Source organism: Zootoca vivipara, chromosome 7 (genome assembly GCF_963506605.1).
Source record: "Zootoca vivipara chromosome 7, rZooViv1.1, whole genome shotgun sequence".
Lineage (NCBI taxonomy): Eukaryota > Metazoa > Chordata > Lepidosauria > Squamata > Lacertidae > Zootoca > Zootoca vivipara.
In genome coordinates, this window is record NC_083282.1 from 92,194,882 (window position 1) to 92,219,597 (window position 24,716).

Genomic DNA, 24,716 nt, shown 5'->3' on the forward strand with positions numbered 1-24,716 from the left:
AGCTCTCTTGGCACAGGGCATCTGCAAACGAAGAGTTGGCAGACATGTTCCTGGGCATCACGAGGAGTCGCCTGGAAGCTGTTCAATGACTCCCCCTCCCACAATTTCTCAGGCACTTAGTGCTGCCTACGATCAGAAGTGGTCACTGCGGTGGGGCAAGGGGTGATGCTGGTTCCTGAAATGGGGCAGGCATGGGGAGAGAACCAGGGTGCAAACACAGCAGCAGAACCAATCCACTCCTCCTGCCACTGCACCTAACTCCACGTGCCTCGCCCCTCCCTCTCTCCGAAACGAAAAAGTTCATTTTTATCCCTTCATTCATTCATTCAATTTATTCATTTACTACATTTATATCTCACCGTTTCCTTCAAGGAGCTCAAGGTGGACTACACAGTTTTCCTCCCCCCCCCATTTAATCCTCAAAACAGCCTTTTGAGGTAGGCTACGCAGAGAGTGAGCGGCCCAAGGGGACCCACTGGATTCCATGGATGAGAGGGGATTTGAACCCCGGTCTCTCCCATGTCCTAGTCCGGTGCTCTAACCAGTATACCACACTGCCTCTCCATATTCTCAAGCAGCTAGCTTGCTATTGGCAGAGGGAGGGGCTCTCCAGCTTTCCAGGCAGGGGACAGCTTTCCAGCCTCCCCTGTAGATGACAGGGATTGAACCTGGAACCTTCTGCACTTGGGGTGCCAACATGAATAATTTTTTGTGGGGGCCCAGGTAAGCCCCGCCCTGCATAATTGATCACATGACACAGTACACACACACCACTTGAATGGGAATGCCCATAAACTTTGGGAGGCAGCCCCCTCAAATATTTAATTTGGGGGGGGGGGCTGAATCCCACACAGCCCCACTGAACTATGGCCTTCTTTTCTACATTTGGTTTCAATGTTTTCAGCTGGGTGTTCTTCTGCAAGTCTAATGGCACTTCTAATGGCATCGATGCTTGAGTGAGTTAATTGGGTTTTAAATAATCGGTTACTAGGTAATGTTGGAAAGATCCTTCACACAACGCATGGAGCCACGAACCTGCACGAGATCTAAACTGTTAAGCAATTCCTCTAAAAGTGCGCCCCCCCCCTTCTTTGAAGAAAAGAGAGTTAATGACTTGGATGAAGGAATTGAGGGGATGCTTATCAAATTTGCCGATGACACCAAACTAAGGTTACCAGATTTTTTCCAATGAATCTGGGGACACTTTTCAACTTCAGCAGGAATGATAGGGTTTTGTCAGGGGACTGATTTGTAAATCTGGGGACTGTCCCCGGGAAATGGGGACATAGCTGCCAAGTTTTCCCTTTTCTCGCGAGGAAGCCTATTCAGCATAAGGGAAAATCCCTTTAAAAAAGGGATAACTTGGCAGCTATGAATGGGGATGTCTGGTAGCCTTACACCAAACTGGGAGGGGTAGCTAATGCAACAGAAGACAGAATCAGTTTTCAAAATGACCTTAACAAAATGAATTTCAAATGTAATGTTCTGCACTAAGGCAAGAAGAACCAGATGCACAAATAAAAGATTGGGGACACCTGGCTTACTAGCAGTACATGTGAAAAGGATCTAGGGGTCTTGGTGGACCACTAACTTAACATGAGTCAACAGTGTGATGCAGCGGCGAAAAGGGCTAATGCTGTTCTAGGCTGCATCAACAGAAGTCTAGTGTCCAGATCAAGGGAAGTCATAGTCCCACTCTATTCTGTCTTGATCAGACCACACCTGGAATACTGTGCCCAGTTCTGAGCACCACAATTTAAGAAGGATGTTGACAAGCTGGAAGAAGAAGAAGAAGAAGAAGAAGAAGAAGAAGAAGAAGAAGAAGAAGAAGAAGAAGAAGAAGAAGAAGAAGAAGGAGGAGGAGGAGGAGGAGGAGGAGGAGGAGGAGGAGGAGGAGGAAGGAGGAGGAGGAGGAGGAGGAAGAGTTTGTATTTGATATCCCGCTTCATCACTACCCGAAGGAGTCTCAAAGCGGCTAACAATCTCCTTTCCCTTCCTCCCCCACAACAAACACTCTGTGAGGTGAGTAGGGCTGAGAGACTTCAGAGAAGTGTGACTAGCCCAAGGTCACCCAGCAGCTGCATGTGGAGGAGCGGAGACGCAAAGCCGGCTCCCCAGATTACGAGACTACCGCTCTTAACCACTACACCACACTGGAAGGTGTGCAGAGGAGGGCAACCAAGATGATCAAGGATCTGGAAACCAAGCCTTATGAGGAATGGTTGAGGAAGCTGGTCATGTTTAGCCTGGCAAAGAGGACTGAAGGGAGCTAGGATAGCCATTGATAGCCTCCTCCTCCATGAATTTGCTCAATCCTTTTCAAAGCCATCACTGCCTCATGTGGGAGGGAGTTCCACAGTTTAACTCTGTGCTGCTGGGGATTTTGGTGACTGAGCCAGGAATCTTCTGCATGCCAAACCGTTGCCTGTACAACTGAGCTACGGAAGAACACAGGCGTTCTGAGATGGCTCACATCTACGCATTGAAAGTATATATGTTATGGGAGCCTCACTGGCGATGTCTCCCAGACTGGAGCCCCTTCCCACATTAGTCTGAGGCTCAAGCATCACAGGTGTGGCCGCTGCATTCGTTGCCATGTCCTCCATCCTCAAAATTCGACCAGAACCATTTGAAATCTCCCTCTTACAATCGCCTGCAGGTGTCCCATCTCATATCCTCATGAGAAAGTGTGACTTTAGGGCAGCAAACTCATCCTACGGTAGTTTGTTTCCAGACAAATAAAGGGATGTCAGTAAGTACGGGTAGAAATGCAAATTTGCGTTTTAAAGGCGCACTAGCTAATTCACACTTCTCAAACCAGCCCATGAGCTGAAACACCCTGCGGAATTTAAACTTTTCTGAATTTTACAATGCACTTCCCCAACCTAACGATGTGTACGAAAATGCCGACGTTATTGGGAAGTATACACAAAAAGGCATTGATTAGAGAAAACAACATTGCTTGCTTTTTTAAAAAAAATTGATTTTTTTTGAAGAAGAATTGCCAATCGCTGCAGATATGTGGAGAACTAAATTCAGGATTAGAAGGTGAGAGAATGTGAAATAGACAGATTTGTCTATGCCTAGCACGTTCGTGTGCATGCTTAGTTCTACGAACTCAAGAAAAACCTGAACCAGGTCAGGAGTCCTTATAGGCCCAGTATCCTATTTCCAAGAGTGGACAGCTGCAAAGTAGGAGGTGATTAGGCAACAGCCCTGCTCCCCACTGCTGGATTTTATAGGTTTGATTTTCTGGAGTTTCCATGTGGTTATCATGGCTAATTTAGCCATGGAGAGAAATTCCCTCCTCCTCCTCCTCCCTCCTCCTCCTCCTCCTCCTCCTCCTCCTCCTCCTCTTCTAAAGCCAGCAAACTCACATCTTGTGTCAGTGAGTTCCACAGATTAACTCAGTATTAACTTCTTTCTTGTGTCCGATCCTCAGTCTATGGGGGTGGAGGATGCGCTGTCTGAATGTGCCCCCCCCCTGCACACACTAACCCCCTCAGGAGAATCATTGCATGTAGAAATGTAGCATGTCAGAGAAAATGTTGCAGCTTCACGATTTGACTGCCCCCTCCCAAACAAGAAAACCTCAGCTGGATCAGGACAAAGGCCCATTTAGCTCAGCTGCTTCCTGTTCTCACAGTGGCCCACCAGGTGCAAGCAAGACCTAAGTGCAGCAGCTCTCCCCTCTGAAGGGATGTTCCAAGATCTACTGCTTCCAACAGTGGAGGGAGAACATCTCCGTTGTAGCTGGTACTCCCCTTGCAGCCTCATCCTCCATGCGAGTGAAGGAATCTCTATTTGATGCTATTTTAGGTTGCAACAACCAAAGTGTCCAGATCAAGGGAAGTCATAGTCCCACTCTATTCTGCCTCGGTCAGACCCCACCTGGAATACTGTGTCCAGTTCTGGGTGCTACAATTCAAGAAGGATGTTGACAAGCTGGAACATGTGCAGAGGAGGGCAACCAAGATGGCCAAGGGTCTGGAAGCCAAGCCCTTATGAAGAAAGGTTGAAGGAGCTAGGCGTGTTTAGTTTAGCCTGAAAAAGAGGCGACTGAGAGGAGAAATGAGAGCCATCTTCAAATATCTCAAGGGCTGTCACACAGAAGATGGAGTGAGCTTGTTTTCTCCTGCTCTGGGAGGGTAGGACTCAAACCAAGAAAGGAGATTCCAACTCAACATCATGATTCTAGCTGATTAATAGGGCTCAAATTAATTTGGGGAATGACGGGGAAATGTCAACATATTTGCTACTCTCTCTTCCCCTCTTTCCACTACAAGGGCAGGCTACAGACCAGAGGTGGGTGCGGTGGGTGCAGTTCGCCCCAGGTGTCACCTCTGAGGGGGGTGACAAAATGCTGTTCGGCTTTGGCGCGTGCTGTGGCTTTGGCGCGCGCATGCTTCCTGCTTCCGAAACTGTCAGCTCTAGAGTGGCAGGCAGACTCCTCGTTGCAAGGCACGTGATCTCCGCTAAACAACTCTGGCTGCGCTAAAAAAGCTCAACAAATTTGGCTCCCCCCCAAAAAGCTCAACAATTCCGGCTCCCCAAAAATAGCTCAACAACTTTGGCTCCACAAAAAAAATATGAAATAAAGTCAAACTGTTTTTGCAGGCAAAATAAAATATATATTTAAAAAAATGTGTGTGGAGGGGGTGACAGGAAATTTTCTGCACCGGGTACCACCTGACCTTGCTACGCCACTGCTACAGACCACCAAAAATTATTTTGGAACTACGAATTCCTAATACAGGTATTTCCAAGAATCCCTAGCCCGTGGGGGGAGAGACGGTTCAGATTCCATTGCACACACACAAAGACAGAGTTTCTGCTACAATCTGACATTCATTCAGCGCTAATAGTCCGATGTCCGTTGCTTCAATGAACCCTGGTCTCCCAGGTCTTAACGCAACACTCTAGCCATTAGACTGCCTGGGCTATTTCTCTGCTTATGTCCCTGGATGCAGATGTTCCTTCCCCTCCTTTCATCCACTCCCCTCCAGCTTCTGGAAGCGTCTGTTTCGCAAACAGGTGTCTTTGTTTTGCAACCAGAGCTGAGCAGAGCCAAGTCAGAGGTTTCTGACCCACAGCCTCCGCTCCGACCCCGAAACCAGCCCGCCTGCCACCTCTTTCATCCCTCACGTGCAGGAATTCCGAGAAAGCCAGGGTTTTTACTGAAAATATTTTGCGTCTGGAATTGTCGCCACTCCAATTCAAGGCCTGCATTTTTTCGGCTTAAGTGCCTGGCCTGGAGCCTGCTCTGGTTCAAGCGTCCAGCGCTTGGCCGCCCCCACCCGGAGGTGCAGAACAGAAGCTGAGAAGAAAGACCTCGCAGATGATAGCAGGGGAACCTCAGGTTCGAATGCCAGTTACGTCATCAGCAGACGAGTGATTTTGGCAAGACTGGCAGCCTCAGCTCTCTGTGAAATGGGAAGATTAAGGGACAACCTTCAACGGCTGCTTTGAGGATGGACAGAATGTGATCGGAAATGTAGAATGAGCTGCTACCAGTGTGCTTTCATCTCCAAAATTTCGGGCTACCACTCAGCCAGGATTCTTTAGCTCTGGGCTAACAATCAGGATCGGGGGGGGGGGCAGGAGAAATTTGATCCAGTTTGCATTTAATTTGCACTTTGGGAAGCAATGCGCAAACCCAAACATAGCCGCACATCAAAATTCGCCCTTCTCCGTATTGGGTAATGCATTTCCCCGGCCAAGTAACGTGCTCAAAAATGTACAAACCGGGGTAAAGCATGCACAGAAATGCATATAATAGGGAAGATACCATGCAAAACTCCTTTAGATTCGGGAACGTTGGTTTGCAAGGACGGGTCCCTTAGGCAACAGCACATAGAAAAATGTGCATACCAGCAAAGGATTGCAATAAAAAGCTGCTACATTTTCATGCAGACTTTTTTTAAAAAGAAAAAAATTGCAGGCTGATGTTGGAGGACTGGAGAAATGAGAAACTGAAAGAAACCGAAAATTGACCAATTTGCTTTGCCCTCACTGCCATGAATGTGCCTGCGTTCTAGTAGGCCAGGCATCCCCAAACTGTGGCCCTCCAGATGTTTTGGGCTACAACTCCCATGATCCCTAGCTAACAGGACCATTGGTCGGGGAAGATGGGAATTGTAGTCCAAAACATCTGGAGGGCCGAAGTTTGGGGGTGCCTGTAGTAGATCAATGAACAAGCCTCTCATTCCCTTCCGGAATGGCGTGTGTGACACTAGGCACCAAGGCATCCCATAACTGTCTACCCTCAGCCCAATGTGCCACTTGCCGGGTCTCACTGCATTGCACCAGAGCCACAACACACCCATATTTTCCCCACACCAATTGTTTCATCTTTGGCACAGCCAAGGGTGGACCAGGGTCCAGAGTTCCAGGTCTTTCCTGCCAGGCCCCAGATCTCCTGTTACTTCCCCACTCTTTAAAAACTTTAATATTAATAAAGTTTGCTTACAGAATGGGTTGGAGGAATCGCTTGGCTCCAGTTTCTCCCGCTTTCTCATTATTCCACCCCTAAGTTCACATTTTCACAACGGTGGTTCGCCATCTAGGTATTTATTCCAAAAGTCCTCACAAAAATTCAGCAGCTTTTTAGTGCGCAGCTCTTCCTAACGTACACATTTTTCCATGCAGTTTCTCCCAATATAATGCATGTTTATATCCAGTCTTATTAATATAGTAATTGTGGTTGTTCTTAATTGTATGCATTTTTAGAAATGCTTTTTCCTAGTGTATCCATTTTTGGTACCCAGTTTTTGGGGTTGGAAACGTACATTTCAAAGGATAGCCATGTGTTGGTCCACATACTGTTTTGAAAACTGTCTGTTAGGTAGGTGACCTGAACTGAATTTCTTCCTCCAGCCCTTGCCTGGAGGTCCTGTATACATTTAGGCACTTTTGCGCTGCAGATGCGAACCTTGAGCGGTTTAGCTACCCAACAATGCCCCAGGCTGCTGCACAGCTGGCTGCTTACACACAATACATTTAAACAGGGGCGTTGCAATGGGGGGGGCGATGGGGGCGGACCGCCCCAGGTTCCACTCGGGGGGGTGCCACTTGGCGCCCCCACCCCCGCGACTCCCAAGCCAAGCCTCCAGCCTCCTGGTAAAAAGTCCGCTCGGCGCACCGAGATGCTGCACATGCGTCATTACATGGCGGGGTATCGCCACCCCCCCGCCCCTCCAAAGCCGCGCCCCTCCAGCTACAAACTCAGTGCGGCGCTGAGCGGGCTTTCTACCTGGAGTTTGTAGCTGGAGGCGCGCGGCTTTGGAGGGGCGGGGGGACGGCGATACCGTTACGTAACACACATGTGTCATTATGTAGCGGCACTGCGCACCCCCGGGTGCATGGCAATTTGCCACCCCGGGTGTCGCGGCGGCTCACTACGCCCCTGCATTTAAAGCACACACACCCTCGGAATCCTAGGATCTGTAGTTTGTTTAAAGATGCTGAGAATTCCAGTTCTGTGGGGCGCAAACTACAGTTCCCAAAATTCTTTGGGGGTGTGTGTGTGTGTGTGTGAAATGTCCTTTAAACATATGGTGCGTACACAGCCACAGGGAATTATGAAACCAGTGCATCTGGCTAGGTCCCCATGTTTCAAAGATCCCACAAACAACGTCATCCTCACATTATAAGCCATTCTCACATGTAAAGCCATGCCTCAAAAGTGCTGCATTGTCCATAACAATATCCCGAATCGTCTGGGAATCCCCCCCATCACTGGCAAACTGAGGGCTTTGCAATTTTTCGAATGAGATGATTTCCTACAAGGAAACTTCTCCTTTTTGCTACTGGGGAGGGGAAAATATGGGGCAAATGGACGTAGCCATTCAGTGGACAATGCCATTCAGACCTGGACAGCTTTCGCCCAGCAGTGGGCTAGCCAAAGCCTTGCATGCCCCATACTGTGAGCATGACAGCGCCTAAGCGGCTCTAATGAGAGGATGGTTTTTTCCGTACGCTGAATGCCAAGTATTGCTCAAACCTTTCAGACGGCACAAAACCCATCCGGTTCTTATAAAACCCACCAAATCCATCCAGTTCTCCAGTATCTCATATGCTCTGCTGTATCCCTTTTGTTTTCCATCTGTTTACTTTTCCATGGACAACCAGCTCTAGTCTCCTCCTCTCCACCTGCTCCTCTCCAAAAGCCATGTTGGCCACCATCATGAAGTCTGGCTCACAGTGGAATGGAGGGGGCCTAATTGGGCTCTCTCTCTCTCTCTCTCTCTCTCTCTCTCTCTCTCTCTCTCTCTCTCTCTCTCTCTCTCTCACATCATTTAAGGGGGCTCGACTCACAGATCAGAAGAACGCCATTGCAGCTGGGGGAAGGAGACAAGAGAGGTTAGGGTTTGCAAAAGGAAAAAGAAAGAAAGAAAGAAAGAAAGAAAGAAAGAAAGAAAGAAAGAAAGAAAGAAAGAAAGAAAGAAAGAAAGAAAGAAAGAAAAGGGGATTAAACCCGCCTCCTTGTGTGTTGCCTCTGTGGTGGCCAAACCCGCTTGCCAGTGTGCCAACTATGAGAGGGTTCTACACTTCCTCATAACTGCTCAGCAGGCAGTTTAAAGCCTGAACACACATTTCCAAGCTGCAACTGGTAGAGATGAAGAAGAAGAAGAAGAAGAAGAAGAAGAAGAAGAAGAAGAAGAAGAAGAAGAAGAAGAAGAAGAGGAGGAGGAGGAGTAGTAGTAGTAGTAGTAGTTTGGATTTGATATCCCACTTTATCACTACCCGAAGGAGTCTCAAAGCGGCTAACATTCTCCTTTCCCTTCCTCTCCCACAACAAACACTCTGTGAGGTGGGTGGGGCTGAGAGACTTCAAAGAAGTGTGACTAGCCCAAGGTCACCCAGCAGCTGCATGTGGAGGAGCGAAGACATGAACCCGGTTCCCCAGATTACGAGTCCACCGCTCTTAACCACTACACCACACTGGCTGATGATAACCTTACTCTCTATGTGCCCACCCAACCACTTCGATCTGTGCTCTTTTCCAAATGTGGATAGGGCATTAAAGATAAAGGGACCCCTGACCATTAGGTCCAGTCGTGAACGACTCTGGGGTTGCGGCGCTCATCTCGCTTTACTGGCCGAGGGAGCCGGCGTACAGCTTCCGGGTCATGTGGCCAGCATGGCTAAGCCGCTTCTGGCAAACCAGAGCAGCACACGGAAACGCCGTTTACCTTCCCGCGGAGCTGTACCTATTTATCTACTTGCACTTTGATGTACTTTCAAACTGCTAGGTTGGCAGGAGCGGGGCAAGTGTTGCACCTCCCTAGTGGACTGGGCAGCTGGGCTGGGCCACATGCTTGGGGGGGGCATGTGGAGCCCATGCAGAGGGTGAAGCGATTCCACCTCCAACAGGCTCCTCGCCTGCTGCCTGCATCCGCCTGCCCACTAGACCAACCTGCCTGCTGCTGCCCAGCTGCCAAGGCTCTATGTTTATCGTGGGGGCACCTGATTGTGCCCCCTCAAAAATGTGGTCCCCCCTGGCCCCACCATGCTATGCCTCTGGAAACAATATCCACATTGGGCTGTATCTGGCCAAATCAGAGTAGACCCATTGAGCTCCACCAGCTTGACTTCAGTCCATTGATTTCAGTGGACCAGCTCGGAGTATGACTTAACCAGATCCCCCATCAGAAATCCAGCCTTGCAGGTGACAAGGGTATCTCAGACCACCTGGCTGCCATAGGAGGGCCTCTCTCCCAGTCCCTACCTGATTGACTGAATGCATCTATGATTAGATGAATTCGATAAATGTATCTGCACTTAGAGAGCCTGTGGTGGTGGATTGCTCAAACTCAGACCTGGGAAAGAAGAACCAGGGTTCAAATTCCCAGTCGGCCAAGCGAAGTTCATTGGGTGAACTTGGGGTGTTCACTGCCTCTCAGCCTGTCCTGAACTACGCAATGCCACATTGGAGGAAAGGAAGGGAATAAATGTAATGAATTTAAATGAACAAATAAACCCCCTCCCTTGTAATTACTTCTGGTACAAAAGGTAAAGGTAAAGGGACCCCTGACCATTAGGTCCACTTGCGGACGACTCTGGGGTTGTGGCGCTCATCTCGCTTTACTGGCCAAGGGAGCCGGTGTACAGGTTCCGGGTCATGTGGCCAGCATGACTAAGCCGCTTCTGGCAAACCAGAGCAGCACACAGAAACACCGTTTACCTTCCCGCCGCAGTGGTACCTATTTATCTACTTGCACCTGGCGTGCTTTCGAACGGCTAGGTTGGCAGGAGCAGGGACCGAGCAACAGGAGCTCATGCTGTCACGGGGATTTGAACCGCCGACCTTCTGATCGGCAAGCCCTAGGCTCAGTGGTTTAACTCACAGCACCACCCGCGTCCTTCCTACTTCTGGTATACTTATTTCTTTTAGCATTTGGCATCTGTCTCCTTCTACAATTCCTCCTAATATCCTCATTCTCCCATCAGCAGCAGACATTGCATTACTTCCCCCTTCCCTTTATGCTCAAGATGCTTCTCTTGCACAATTTTGCAGTGTACGGAAAGAGATCCCACACCATATGAGTGTCCTCTATCCCAATCTTTCTGTCCAGGGAGACAGCAATGCTTATCCCAAACTATTCACAGTATCCCTTTAACACCTGCCCATTGTCTGTATTTTCCAGGACCACCTCAGGTGTCTGATTTAACACCAAAGTATCTCAGCAGGGACACAAACCCTTCATCGACGAAGCTATCCCCTCTGACATCTACAGAGTATAATATCGGGTATCATTTCCTTCAGGATATTTCCATAGTATTCTACGGAAGCCAATGAAAGCAAGCCCTGCTGAATCAGACCAAGGCCGGTCCATCTCACCCAGTATCCAGTTTCCAACAGGGAACAGCCGGGAACCTGTATGATGCTCACAAGCGGGGCAACTGGCCTTATTGAATAGCCCTTGAGGGACCTACCCTTCACAAGCGGAGCCAATCCTTTTTTCGAACCACCTGAGTAGCTGGCTCGCATCACCACTTCTTGTGGCAGTGAGTTCCATAAGCTAATTCTGCGTTTGCATGAAGAAGTCCTTTCTTTGTTCTGTCTGAGCCACCTGCCGATTAATTTCTTTTAGCAAGTGGCCACGAGAACAAATTATACTACCAAAGAAAGAAAGACAATTGTGTGCTTTCTTAACACCTTGATCATATCCTCTCTCAATTAAAAAGCCCCATGTGATTTTAAGTCTAGGTCTAGGTCCCCCAACTCTTTTAGCTGTGATTGCAGGGGGTTGGACTAGATGACCCTTTGAGTTCCTTCCAACTCTACAATTCTATGATTCTGAAGTTACCCTTTTCTGAATCCTTTTCAACCCTCTGTTTTTAGGTTTGCCACCCGCCATTTGCTTTTCACTGCCATCCTGTGCGATATCTGATTTTGTCTACCTGTTTACACACACACACACACACTTAGATAACTTGACTATTTGGCGACGAGAGATACCCAGTCACACAAGTGTGGTTTTTCAGGTGATGAACCTGGTCTGGGAGAACACAAGCTGATTTTTTTTTTTACAGCACCTTTGCCAGGGCAGAATCTGCCCTGCAAATGCTTCAGATGGAACAATTCACAGCTCAGAATGGGCAACGTTTAGATTTAAGTTCAGGAGCTGGGGTTTTACTTCTCTGGGGAGCCCTCGGGAGATGGAGGAAGGTGAGAGGACGGCCTGCCTCATCCCCCATCAGCTAGGCTTGGCTGGTGTGCCCACCTAACCCATGATCAGTTCTGCTAACAGGTTCTTCAGGATTCTGGAGTGCCTGCCAGCTTGCACAACCTATTTGATTGCAGATGAAAGCAAGGCACAAAAGATGGGTGAGGACAAGTGATGATGAAAGATTAGTGAGGCCTCTATTATAACACCTTTCATCCGCTTGAAAGAAAATGTCTCTGACCTCTTAATCCCTCTCCCTGCCCTGATTCACTTACTGGGTCTCGGGGGGCCACTCATATCATCTCCTTCCCACTCTATCCTATCCAAAGCTATTCGGGGTAGCTCTGGATAGGGGGGCAAGAACTGGGGGGGGTGTAATAGGGGGATTTCTGTCTTGTCTCCTCTTTTGAATCAAACACAGGACCAGCTGGTTCATACCTAAAGCTTTGTGCCTGACTTAATCTTGAACACGCACCCTGATCAAATCTTGCCCTGCCCTGAAAAAATATTTCCAAACTAGCATTATTGACAATATCTCAAGGTGAGGGTATTGACCTTCTATGGAACCGATAATTTCCCTATAAGTAGCAGCTTATAGCCACAACCTGGAAAAGTTTTGAATACCTACAGATTCTCCATGTGGCAATAAGAAAGTATGGACAAAAGCTTTGTCGGAAAAATTGACCAAATAAGCGAAAGCCTTGGCGGAAAAAATTCTCGGCGCAGAATTCCACAAAGTGGCATCCTCCGGACTCACATTTACAGCTCTGGAGAAATGTTTTTTCATAAAAGCTCTTGGGGAGAGCAGGGATAGGAGATTAGATTGTTTAAGTGGGGGTACCTGTGTATTTACTTGTTATAATAAAATTAAAAATTAAATTTTAAAAAAGAACTTTTTCCAGAGCAGTTTGAGATCGAGCACAACGGACAGCACATTGCAAACACCTGTCACAGCAATCGCAAGACCGGCTCAGCACCCAAATTGGCACCACGTTGTGCGAATAAGCGTGGAGCCCTGCGCGGCTCTCGGGGCGAAACCGACCGAGCGAATGCGACCCCTACCTCGTTTCTTCCTCCTGGCTTGAGCGAGCATTTCCATGGAGTTTACGAATAACAGCAACAGGAACAGAATCCACTGCATCTGGCCAGGAATAAATTGGCGCAAGGGAAGAATCAGATCATTCAGGCGGCTGACAGTTCTCCGGCTGCCAAGCGCAGATTGAGCAAAAGGAGAGAAAACAGCACTCTCTCTCTCTCTCTTTTTGGAGGGGAGTGGGATAAAATAAAAAGAAGCAGGGGGGGAGAGAAAATGATGGGGACAAAAGCACTGTTTACAGCATCCCCTGCGACGTGGGTCTTGGCACCAGCTGGTCACCAAATGTGGGCTCTCTATGGTGGCATGGAGCAGGCGTCAGAAGAGATGGCAGGAGTTCAGCGGCCGGTCCCAAGAACCATGGCACAGAAGAAGCATCGGCGCAAGGTCCAGTCCCCCTCCTCACCTGTGTCATGGGCCGCACAAGCTGAACCCAGGCCAAAGGGAACAAAACCCTGCAAAGTTTCCCCCCTTTGGAGAGCTCCAGGCTTCACCTCTGCTGAGAACTGCTGGTCTGCCTTGCGCCGCTCAGGCTGAACTTCTGCCATGACTCGGAAATCAGGTTCAATGTAAAGCCCTTCCAAATTATCGGGGTGGAGTCAGGGAATTAACCGTGTCCCTGCCGGCGAGCCGCTCGTTCACCCTTGCCCCCATGTCGCCGTGCAACCCCCCCCCCCCCGTTAAAAAAAAGATCTCCGACAGACTTTCTGGATTAGTCAGACACAAATGCCGGTCTCTCCTCGAGACTTTATTTCAGAAAGGGGAAATTTAATCACTTCAATTTACTCAGCCGCATTCCATATGACAAACTCGGTGTATGCACAGCCAAAAATGAGAGAGAGGAAAAGGGAATCAAAGGGACTCCCTCTTTGCATTTTTACAGCCACTATTTATTACAGCAACTAATAAATTTTCATTTGATAGCTACTGACCTGGGACGTTTATTTCCCAACATTATCTCTGCATCGCGGGAGATTTGCTTCTTCATTCCCCTCCAGTGAGCAAAACAAGAGCAGATTTCTTCTGTGTGTCTTGCGTGTTCATTAGCTGCAGCGCTGCTCTTTGAATTTTCCACACATTTTTGGCCAAAAATGAACGTTCTCCATATCCTGGAAAGAAAAACCCAGATAGATTTTAACGGGGCAAAACAACACAGGTCAGAAAACAAGAAGCAGATGCTTTTTTAAAAATAATAATGAATAAAACAGGAATCATTCCCCCCCTCCCTCCAGAACTGACAAAACAGCTAATCCTGATATAATTAAGGATCTGCCACAACTGAGCTTCTAATCATTCACATTATCTACATTTGGACAAAACACCATTGCACGGTAGTATTAAGGAGTGAGGGAGCTTGGTAAACTTTTTAAAATAGAGAAACTGCAGTTTTATTCCCCCCCCCCCAAAAAAATAGCAACTTAATCCTCCTGGTGATATTGAACATAAACTTCAATCTTCTTTGCTTTTTAAGATTTGGAAATCTTTGAAATGAAGAATGTTAGCGTGTCAACATTTATGTATTCATTTAGCAATATTTATGACAATTAATCAAACATATCTCTAAAACCAGGGGTAGGCTACCTAAGGCCCGTGGGCCGGATGCGGCCCAATCGCCTTCTCAATCCGGCCCACGGAGAGTTTTTACATGAGTAGAATGAGCCCTTTTATTTAAAATGCATCTCTGGGTTATTTGTGGGGCAGAGGAATTCGTTCATTCCCCCCCCAAAAAAAGTCTGGCCCACCACATGGTCTGAGGGACGGTGGACCGGCCCACGGCTCAAAAAGGTTGCTGACCCCTGTCTAAAACCATTATGTATCTCTAAAAATGGCATGAAATATGCATGCAAAATCATGGCTAAAAACTTTCACAATTAAATTAACAGGAGCACATTGAAATAAAGATGGCTGCATATTCATTTATTATTTCTTCTCTCTCTCTCTCTCCCTCTCTCTCTCCCCATCTTCATCCTGCAATTAAACATTCATGGCTTTCCCCAGAGAATCATGGGAAGTGTAGTTTAGTTTGTTAAGGGTGCTGAGAATTGTTAGGAGACCCCCTGCCCCCTATTTCCCTCACAGAGCTACGATTCCCAGAGTTCCCTGGGAAGAGTGACTGGCTGTTAAACACTTCTGAGAATTGTCATTTTCTTGTGGGAATTCATCAGCATTTTCATGCAAATTTATCCCAATATGCATGTTTGCATGTAATTGTGCCTAATAATACACCTTTTTGCAAAGCAATTTCCCTTAACATAATGCATTTTTTTGTACACCATTTTCACTGATAAGTGCCTTATTTGTGCACATTTCACACCCCAGTATATGCATTTTGGTAAACATTGCTTGGCTGGAGAACTGCATTGCAAAATTCAGAGAATTTCAAACTTTCGAAAGATGGCTTTGCTTCAGTTCATGCATTGTTTCATAAAGTGCAACTTGGGTAAGTTCACCTATAAATGCAAACAGAATCAAATTTCTCCCCCATCCCTAGTGGGAAGAAAAATTGCTGGGGGAGGTGATTCGTAGCAGGATCATACCTTATTGACATTAAGAATTTGAGACTTTCTGTCCTTTCCATCTTAGTTCTGGGTCTCCAGAACCGTGGAAATATTTCAAATTTTGTTCTTTAGCCTTCCACACTCAGAGGGAGCTGAGAATCTCGGCTTTCTCCACCTCCTGCAATATTAAAGATAGGTTTTCCCCTAATGTCCAACCTCAGCGAAGGCAAGCTTTCAGTCTTCAGCTTCTTGCCTTCTTCTTATAAATTCTCCTTCTTGCTATCTGAGAACAGCATGTGCATGGCTGGAGGTGGATGAGGGTCAGGAAGAAAGCCACGGATACCTACAAATTTAATGCTGGCGGGCAAAATGATTTTGGCACCTCGGGATTGACAAATATTTTCCAGTCCCGAACACCTCCCCTTTAATCTTCTGTTCTCGAGTGTCAGGAAGTAGTGTTCCTTCATCTCTTCCTCCTACAGTTTTTCTTCTAGATCTTTGATCAGCTCCATATCTCTTGAGAAATCCTTTCCAACTTTCCAGTGCTTTGCCAGGGCTGTAGTTGCCTAGAAAAGACTCTTTGTACTGGAGACTTTGAAGGGCCAAGCTGCATGTTACCTGGGGCTGGATCCAGCCAGTCAGACTAGTTAGTGAGAGCCAGAACAATGGGTGCTGCTAGTGCAATAGGGCTTTCTTCTCCTCTCCTCCCCCCCCCCAGCCCATGCTTCCCTGCTGCCCCCCAAATAGGCTGGGGGTGGGATTGAAAAAGTCCTCAGAACAGCACGATGGGAGAGGAGAGGGGAGATCATTTCAGCCAGCAAGCAGAAACACTTCTGCTAAACAGATGAACTTAACAACTTTGCCCCTATCTGGACAAGGCTAACCTACCTAACTTATTACCAAGCTTAAAACCATGGAGCCACCTGGGATGAACAAAGACATTGGATTCTTATCTCATTATGCATGATCAAGCTTTCTTTAGCGCCTCAGCCCTTGCTTTTTCCCCGCAGGACCAATTGCAGTCATAAGCAGTCGTTAACAGCCATCTACAGGTTTACCACTCCCATCAGCCCATCACCCATTCCCACCCACCCCCACCACCCTCTGTATATACATAAGGGTCTGACTCTTCTGTTTCAAGTGTATCTGAAGAAGTGTGCATGTACACGAAAGCTCATACCAAAATAAAAACTTAGTTGGTCTTTAAGGTGCTACTGAAGGAATTTTTTTATTTTGCTTCGACTCAGACCAACATGGCTACCTACCTGTAACTACCTAGCTTCTGTCATCTGTGCTCTGGTAACTGCTAGGTTTGATTACTGCAATGCGTTTTTGATGGGACTAACTCTGAAGACGGTTTCGAAAATTCAGCTGATGCCGAATTCAGAAAGTTTGAGTATATTACAACAATCCGGACCCAACTGCACTGGCTGCCAATCAGTTTCTGGTCCCAGTTCGAAGTGCTGGTTTTGACCTTAAACTGCTCAGGACTGCAATACTTCAAGGACCACCTCTTTCCATATGAACCTACCTGGACCCTGAGATCACCATCTGAGGCCCTTCTCTGTGTGCCTCCTCCTCAAGAGGTCCAGGGGGTGGCCACATGAGAACGGGGCCTTCTCTGCTGTGGCTCCCCATCTGTGGAACACTCTCCCCTGGCACCTTCATTATATATATATTAGGCACCAGGTGAAAATGGTCCTCTTCAACCAGGCCTTGTTGGGTAATCAGCATTCTGTTGTCTTTCAAACATGCTTGTGGGAGTGGGGGTTATTACTATTATTATTATTATTATTATTATTATTTATTTTGTGTTCTCACTTTCTGTTTTTATATTGTGCAGCAGCCTGCGATTTTCAGATGAAGAGTGGTATACTAAGCAAACAAACAAAGCAACATTGAATTCCTCCGTTAGGCTCCTTTTCCCCCATTTTAAAAACTATTTATATACTACCAACTCACATAAACTCTCAAGGTGATGTGCACAAATATATAAAAATACCAAAAAAAAACCCACACAAAATGCCTGGTGGGGAGGACGGAGACAAAACAATCCCAAATCGTTATTAAAATGATAAGCTAATCAAGGAAGCAGCCTAGGCCCGTCGGAGGCAGAAGATGCTCAAGAGAAATTTGGAAGTCAACAGTGAGGAGCCCTGCAGGGTTTATGCAGGAAACATTTTCCATAGCAGGCAGCTAGTGACTAAACTAAAGCATGTCTCACCTATAGTTGAAGCCAGCTGGGCCTCAGCAACATGGCAGGGCCAATAACAGCTCCTCCAGGGCACCTTAGTTGCCGTACAGACTATTTAAAGCACAGTTAAAGCAAATGCACACAGACCCCAAAGAATTCTGGGAACTGTAGTTTGTTAAGGGTCCTCAGAACTGTAGTTCTGCGAGGAGTAAACCACAGTTCCCAGGATTCTTTGGGGCGGATGTGCATGCAGCCTTTGTGACTAATTTGAGGAGATGAGGGCTCAAGTGGTCCTTAAGGGATCCTGGACCCAAGTTGTAAGGTACGTAAAGGTAAATAGGTGAAAAAGGTAAAGGACTTCTGGACAGTTAAGTCCAACCCAAGTTGTATATTAACAAGAGACAGGCAGACAGACAGACAGGCAGGCAGGCTGACAGGAGACAAATAGATAAAGTAGATAAATAGAAAAATGTGAGCTTTCTTTTGCTAAAGTTGTTGAGCTTTTGCCGTTTTTCTGCTGCTTTTATGGAAAATGGGCAAAACCATGCAGCCAGATTTCCCTGGACATTTTCCTGATTTCCACCCAGGCACTGCTGCCGAGTGCAGTATTCTGAATATGTCTGGGAAAATTTGGATGTATGGCAAGCCTATAATACGATAGATCAAACAGGGTGCTTAAGTGACCTGTTTTACTTCGAAGAAAAAGGTGCTTTGGAGTCTAGATCCAGAATGTACCCTGAGTCTGGATTGAAAGGTCCATGGCTGTTTCCTATCATAGAACTGTGAGTTGGAAGGGACCCTGGGTGCCATCTAGTCCACCCCCCTTCAAGGCAGGAATCTCAGTTAAAGGATTCATGGCAGATGGGCATCTAACCTCTGCTGAAAAGGAAGGTGGACGAAGGTGTCTGGTTGTGCTGCTGCAGATGCACCATGTAACAATTTAAAAATTCCTTTGTGTTCTCTTCGGGGCAAATAAACTGACTTCTTAGTGAGCAATTGGGCAGAATATTGTCAGCACGTATGTCCTTATTGCTTCAAAACTTTAAAAAAGAGAGAGAGAGAAGACTGAGATTATTATTTTTTAAGGCAAAGCAGAACATCCAAAGCTCCCCTCCACACTGGCCTTCCACATCTGGAATTCAGAATATAGACTGCCTTCGTACGAGGAAGTTCCATTTAGCTATGACAGCCAACAACCCTTGACAGACACTTCATTGTATTAATGGAGCTAATCCGTTTTCAAAGCCATCTGAGCAAATGCGTTCTGCCTGTTCTGCGAGGAAACACTTTCTCTTGTCAGTACTAAGCCCGATGCTACTCATCTTGATTAACCCTGAATTTTATGGTTTAATGTTATGAGAAAGAGAAAATTCCCCCTTCACCACATCTCTCATATTTCATAAAAACACTGCCATGTCCGTCCCCCCACTCAAGTTGCATCTTTTTGCCAAGTAGCAGTGAAATCCTGTACAAGCCTCCTCAGAAATTAGAGCTATGGAGTTTGATGAGATTTACTTCCCAGGTGGCGCTGTGGGTTAAACCACTGAGCCTAGGGTTTGCTGATCAGAAGGTCGGCGGTTTGAATCCCTGTGACGGGGTGAGCTCCCGTTGCTTGGTCCCAGCTCCTGCCAACCTAGCAGTTCGAAAGCACGTCAAAATGCAAGTAGATAAATACCGGTAGGAACCGCTATAGCGGGAAGGTAAGTGGTGTTTCCCTGTGCTGCTCTGGTTTGCCAGAAGCGGCTTAGTCATGCTGGTCACATGACCTGGAAGCTATACGCCGGCTCCCTCGGCCAATAATGCGAGATGGGGCACAACCTCAGAGTCGGTCACGACTGGACCTAATGATCAGGGGTCCCTTTACCTTTACCTTTACTTCCTCTCAAGTATGGATGGATGGAGTTGTCAATTTTGATTTTCCTCTGTTTACCATTTCCACATCATTCCCTTCCTTCCTCCCTTCCCCCCCCCTCTCTCTCACACACACAAAACACACACATATTCCTCATGAAAGAGCACCACTATTTTAGTACAAATTTCTCCTAATACATATTTTTGTATTCATTTGTTCCTAATACTGTAAACACATTTCTGCAAGGCAACCTTGCCTCATTTAAGGCCTTGTCAAGCTACCCCATTTGCCACCTAGAGCATAAGCTACGCACCCCCCTTGTGTCTCCCATCTGGCGGGGTGGGCATGATCCAAAACAGCAGGTTCTCACCCTGGAGTGTGAAACAACCATATTCACGTATCAGGGCCGTCTTAAGCATATCCGGCACCATGGTGCAAAGCTCCCTCCGCCGCCCCGCCGCCCATTTCCCATAGTTTTTTAGGGAGGACAGCGCTGCCGGCGGGACTGGAGGAGGAGGGCAGCGGCTGGAGGGTGGCTCCTCCGGTGGGGAAGAGGCGGAGGCTGGATGCGGCGCCTCCTGGCTCAGCTGTCCGCTTCGTGCCACGGTGGCCACGGCAGACGGAGGCTCCGGGCGCAGCACTGCTTCTGCGTGGCATGGCGGAGGCGGAGGTGGGCGAGGGCGGTGAGCTGGTGCCAGAAGGCGCCGCGTCCAGCCTGTGCCTCTTCCCTGGCGCCCTCCTGAACTTGGCGCCCTGGCGCCCTGCGCCACTAGCCTCTATGGGTAAGACGGCCCTGTCATCTATATAAGCCGAACATGAAATGGCTCACAGCAACAGGGCACCATCAAATCTAGTTCCCCCTATTAGATTTCAATCAGACACAGCTCTGGATTCAGCAAGTCAAGCCTTTGTATCCCATTTTGAGCTCAAAAGGCAAGGTGATGCTGTCTCTTGCTGGTGGGGAGAAGGCCTGCTCTCTTCTGAAAGAAGCAGTGCTGTTTTTCTAGAAAAAAGAGGTGCTGGAACTCACCATGAGCTCACCTTTGTTCTCTTAGAATGGCAATGGCGTCCACCTGAGAGCACTACAGTGGTACCTCGCCAGACGAATGCCCTGCAAGACGAATTTTTCTGATCTGATGGTGACTTGCAAGACGAATTCATTTTGTGAAAAATTCATCTTGCGAATCGCGGTTTCCCATAGGAATGCATTGAAATTTAATAAATGCGTTCCTATGGGCAAAAAAAGAAATTTCAATGCATTCCTATGGCAAACCGCGATTCGCAAGACAATTTTTTCGCAAAACGAATTGACTCGTGGAACAAATTTAATTCATCTTGCGAGGCACCACTGTACCTAGTTACTCCTCCATCAAGAGTCCTGTACTTGGCCAACTCTTTAGTTATGTAGACTAGAGAGAGATTCCTAACTGACTTGGCGAGGTCCATTAACCTAACAAAGGGATTGGTTTCATCATCTTCTACAGAAGCCTACAGGTTTGCACATGAACCCCAAAGATGACATCCAAACAACCGCCCCACCCCAGTCCTGTAAAAATATATTTGGATATTTGGCTTGTCATAATAACAACAACAACAACAACAACAACAACAACAACAACAACAACAATGTATTACTTATAGCCCACCCATCTGACTGGGTTGCCCCTTTTGTGCAGCTTTCAAACGCAATATAAAAACAGAACAAGACATTATTATTATTATTATTATTATTATTATTATTATTATTATTATTATTTCCCCAGCCACTCTGGGTGGACAGCAAACATTAAAAACTTCCCTAAACAGGTCTGCCTTCAGGTGTCTTCTAAAGGTTGTATAGTTACTTATCTCCTTGACATCTGATGGGATGGCGTTCCACAGGGTGGGTGCCACCACCAAGAAGGCCCTCTGCCTGGTTCCCTGTAACCTCACTTCTCACAGTGAGGGAACTGCCAGAAGGCCCTCGGACCTGGAACTCAGTGTCCGGGCAGAATGATGGGGGTGGAGACGCTCCTTCAGGTATACTGGGCTGAGGCCATTTAGACCTAGGAAGCCGAGCTTTAAAATCTAGTGCTTTAGACCTAGGAGCCCAAGGCAGGTTATAACTCAGAACATGTATAAAATAGCCCTTAATGTTATTCAGTCACCAGTTTTTAACATACATGGAACAATTCCATAAAGGGGTGTCACTCAGGTTTGGCCTAATCCTGCCACCACTGTTGTGGTGCAACATCTTTGGCAAAACCCAGAAGGAAGAAGGAGCAGCAGCTGCACAAATCAGGAAGAGCCATGGTATTGGACCCTTTAAAGCTTGCCTTAAAAATAATGTCAAATCTCTCTTCCCTCCCCACCCTTTCTTCCTTTTTTGTGCAATCCAGAATTCTTTCTTCTGGTTGCCATTAATAACGTGACATTTACTGGGGTTTCTCCAGATGTTTGCGCCAGCAATGTCCTTTCGAAGGAATTTCTGATTACCGAGGCTTTCATAAGGATGTCCACGTGGTTCCCTTTGCGGATGGAGACGTCGGGGGCGGATCGGAAGCGCTAACCGAAAGGGAGCCAGGAGCAAGCACTAACCCTTCGTAGCTCCGCTCATCCTCTGCTCCAGGTGACGCAGTTCTCCTGTCTGTTGGCAAGGGGCAGAAAGAAGGGAGAAGGTAGACAGTGTCTTCCTGGGTGACTCACAAAAAGAATTGCATGGCAGTGGAGGAACAGCTGGAGCCGAGCTATTTAATAGCAACAATACCCCTCGGTTCTTGGGAAAGAGACAGTGGAAATGCACCACATGCGACCACAGGCATTTATAAATGAAATTCAGAAAATATGAATGAAAGCCCCTCTCTTCATTGGATAAGTATGTCTCGCATATTCAGCCCCAGTCAAAGGGAAGCGGGTTTCCTCTGATCTGCCATACAGATTTGGCCCAAGCTTCTCACTTCAATGTCCAAAAGGGGGGGGGGAGAAAACATGAGGATCTTCAAAGTCAGAAGGCTGGGATTCTCAAAGATCTTCTTCATCCATCCCCTTCCAAAAGGGGTGTCTTGGGGAAGAGGGTCAAGTTCTTGTTACACGCTAGTCCGCGTCTATTATCACCCACCGAGGTGCGAATTTGACATCAATTAACGCAGATTTATGTCCTCCTTAGCAGACTCCAACTTTCCTTTTATGGGATTGCTTGTTAGGAATGCGTCAATTTGTCCCAGGTTCCCCATCCATATTTATGGGTGTTTTTGCATGAATGTTTTCCCTCCTCTTTTAACACTGAGGCAACCAGAAGAAATGGGAATCTAATGAAATGGAGTTGGCATGGGAAGCTTAAAGTCTGGGGCAGAGAACTTCTTTCCCTCCCAAATCACCCAGCCCGAAACTCACCCTGAGTCTCACACCCATGCCTCCTTCCTGCTCTCATCTACTAAAAATCATGTTAAAAGAAAAATTAAAACTAAGTTTTAAACCCCAGGTCATGAGCCTAACTTCCATCTCAGCCTAAGGACAATATGAGTCATTGGCCTGATCCAGCAGGCTTTTCGTATGTTCTTAGAATGATGGAGAGAACTTTGTTGTTGTTGTTGTTTAGTCGTTTAGTCGTGTCCGACTCTTCATGACTCCATGGACCAGAGCATGCCAGGCACTCCTGTCTTCCACTGCCTCCCAGAGTTTCATCAAATTCATATTGGTAGCTTCGAGAACACTGTCCAACCATCTCGTCCTCTGTCGTCCCCTTCTCCTAGTGCCCTCCATCTTTCCCAACATCAAGGTCTTTTCCAGGGAGTCTTCTCTTCTCATGAGGTGGCCAAAGTATTGGAGCCTCAGCTTCAGGATCTGTCCTTCCAGTGAGCACTCAGGGCTGACTTCCTTCAGAATGGAGAGGTTTGATCTTCCTGCAGTTCATGGGACTCTCAAGAGTCTCCTCCAGCACCATAATTCAAAAGCATCAATTCTTCGGCGATCAGCCTTCGTTATGGTTCAACTCTCACTTCCATACATCACTACTGGGAAAACCATAGCTTTAACTATACGGTCCTTTGTCGGCAAGGTAATGTCTCTGCTTTTTAAGATGCTGTCTAGGTTTGTCATTGCTTTTCTCCCAAGAAGCAGGCATCTTTTAACTTTGTGACTGCGGTCACCATCTGTAGTGATCATGGAGCCCAAGAAAGTAAAATCTCTCACTGCCTCCATTTCTTCCCCTTCTATTTGCCAGGAGGTGATGGGAGAGAACTTAAAGAGGTGTTTATCCAAAGTGGACCTGAAATGCTGCAGAGGAGGAGGAGAAAAAAGTCATGACATTTGTCCTGGCCCTGATGCCCACACATTCGGTATGGGTGATTGCAGGGGGGGGGGAGTTCAAATTTCTCCCCTTCCTAGAACCAGACAAACTTCAAATGTAGTTTCCCTTTTTCCTATGTACATTCAGCCCAGTATGCCCTAAACATAGCATCATTTCAGGAAATTTCCTAAGGGAGGGAGATTGGGTGGCCACAAAAACTGGCAGAACCCAATAGCAGCTACCATTTCCCCCCAGGACATCCCAGGACATTGCAACGGCCCAGACATTCATGGAAAAGGAGATAGTTGCCACCACAATCTCCCACCAACATCTTCCCTGCCGCCCCCATTGCCACCCGTTGGCCACTAAATTCATCACTAAATGCGCTTGTTGAGAAACAGTCCCCTGTGGGCCCTGTTTGGTTCAGTTTTTCATTTGCTGCACAATCAATGCAGAGTCCCAGCCTTCTGGAAAGCCAGGCTTTTACGGCAGCGCAACACAGATGAAGACATCGTGTGCTGCAACTTGAAAAACTGCAGCAGCAGAAGCTGGCCTGTTTGGTGTGTGGCACATTCCTGGGGCAGACAGCTGCGCAAGGAGGCTAGGAACCCAGCGGCAAATGTCTTGAAGGAGAGGTGGACAGCTAATTCAGAAACAGAAGCCACAAGGAGGAGGTGTCACCAGGAGGAAGGCCACGGGTCAAATTTGTGCACGTTCAAACATATGTACTGAATAAATATATGGACATGTGAATCACCAGCTCAAGCCCACAGAAGCGCACAGTTGCTGACAAGTTGTACGGCAGCAGTCATCACCTCTTTGAGACCAGCCATTTGCAAATGCGCACTGATTAAGACCTTTGTTCACACGTGGACTAGATGTCAAAGACAGAACAGGGCTGGAGAACATGTTGCACCAGTCCCGTTCCCAGGGAATGAACACCTCATTAACAGTTCATGGTGTCGAAGTGAACTCAGAGGGTGTTTGAAATATTGCTGTCTGGTCCCTGTTCCTTCCAGCAATTTTTTTTTTAAGCACCCCCTTTGGCCATGTGTCTCCAGTCACCGTTTGGCTGCCAGGAGACTGCTGTCACCCAACGTCCATTTCTGGTGGTTGTTTTCTATTATTCCCTTAGGGAAA

At 47.3% G+C, this 24,716-nt stretch overlaps 1 protein-coding gene across 2 annotated transcripts in view; it reads right to left on the reverse strand.

The window, feature by feature from the left end:
- RSPO4 (R-spondin 4) overlaps window positions 1-13,815 on the reverse strand; it is a 30,125-nt gene extending 16,310 nt beyond the window's left edge. Inside the window, exons 1-2 of one of the 2 annotated variants that reach the window (XM_035124282.2) lie at window positions 13,698-13,815; window positions 12,735-12,813 (exon numbers count right to left, since the gene is read on the reverse strand). In XM_035124282.2, coding sequence (XP_034980173.1) covers window positions 12,735-12,813 — 79 coding nt within the window. In that variant the 5' untranslated portion in view covers window positions 13,698-13,815. Of the gene's footprint in view, window positions 1-12,734; window positions 13,073-13,697 lie in introns of those variants that run through there. The other variant, XM_035124283.2, reaches the window with a different exon arrangement.
- Between the last annotated feature and the right edge of the window lie 10,901 nt (window positions 13,816-24,716).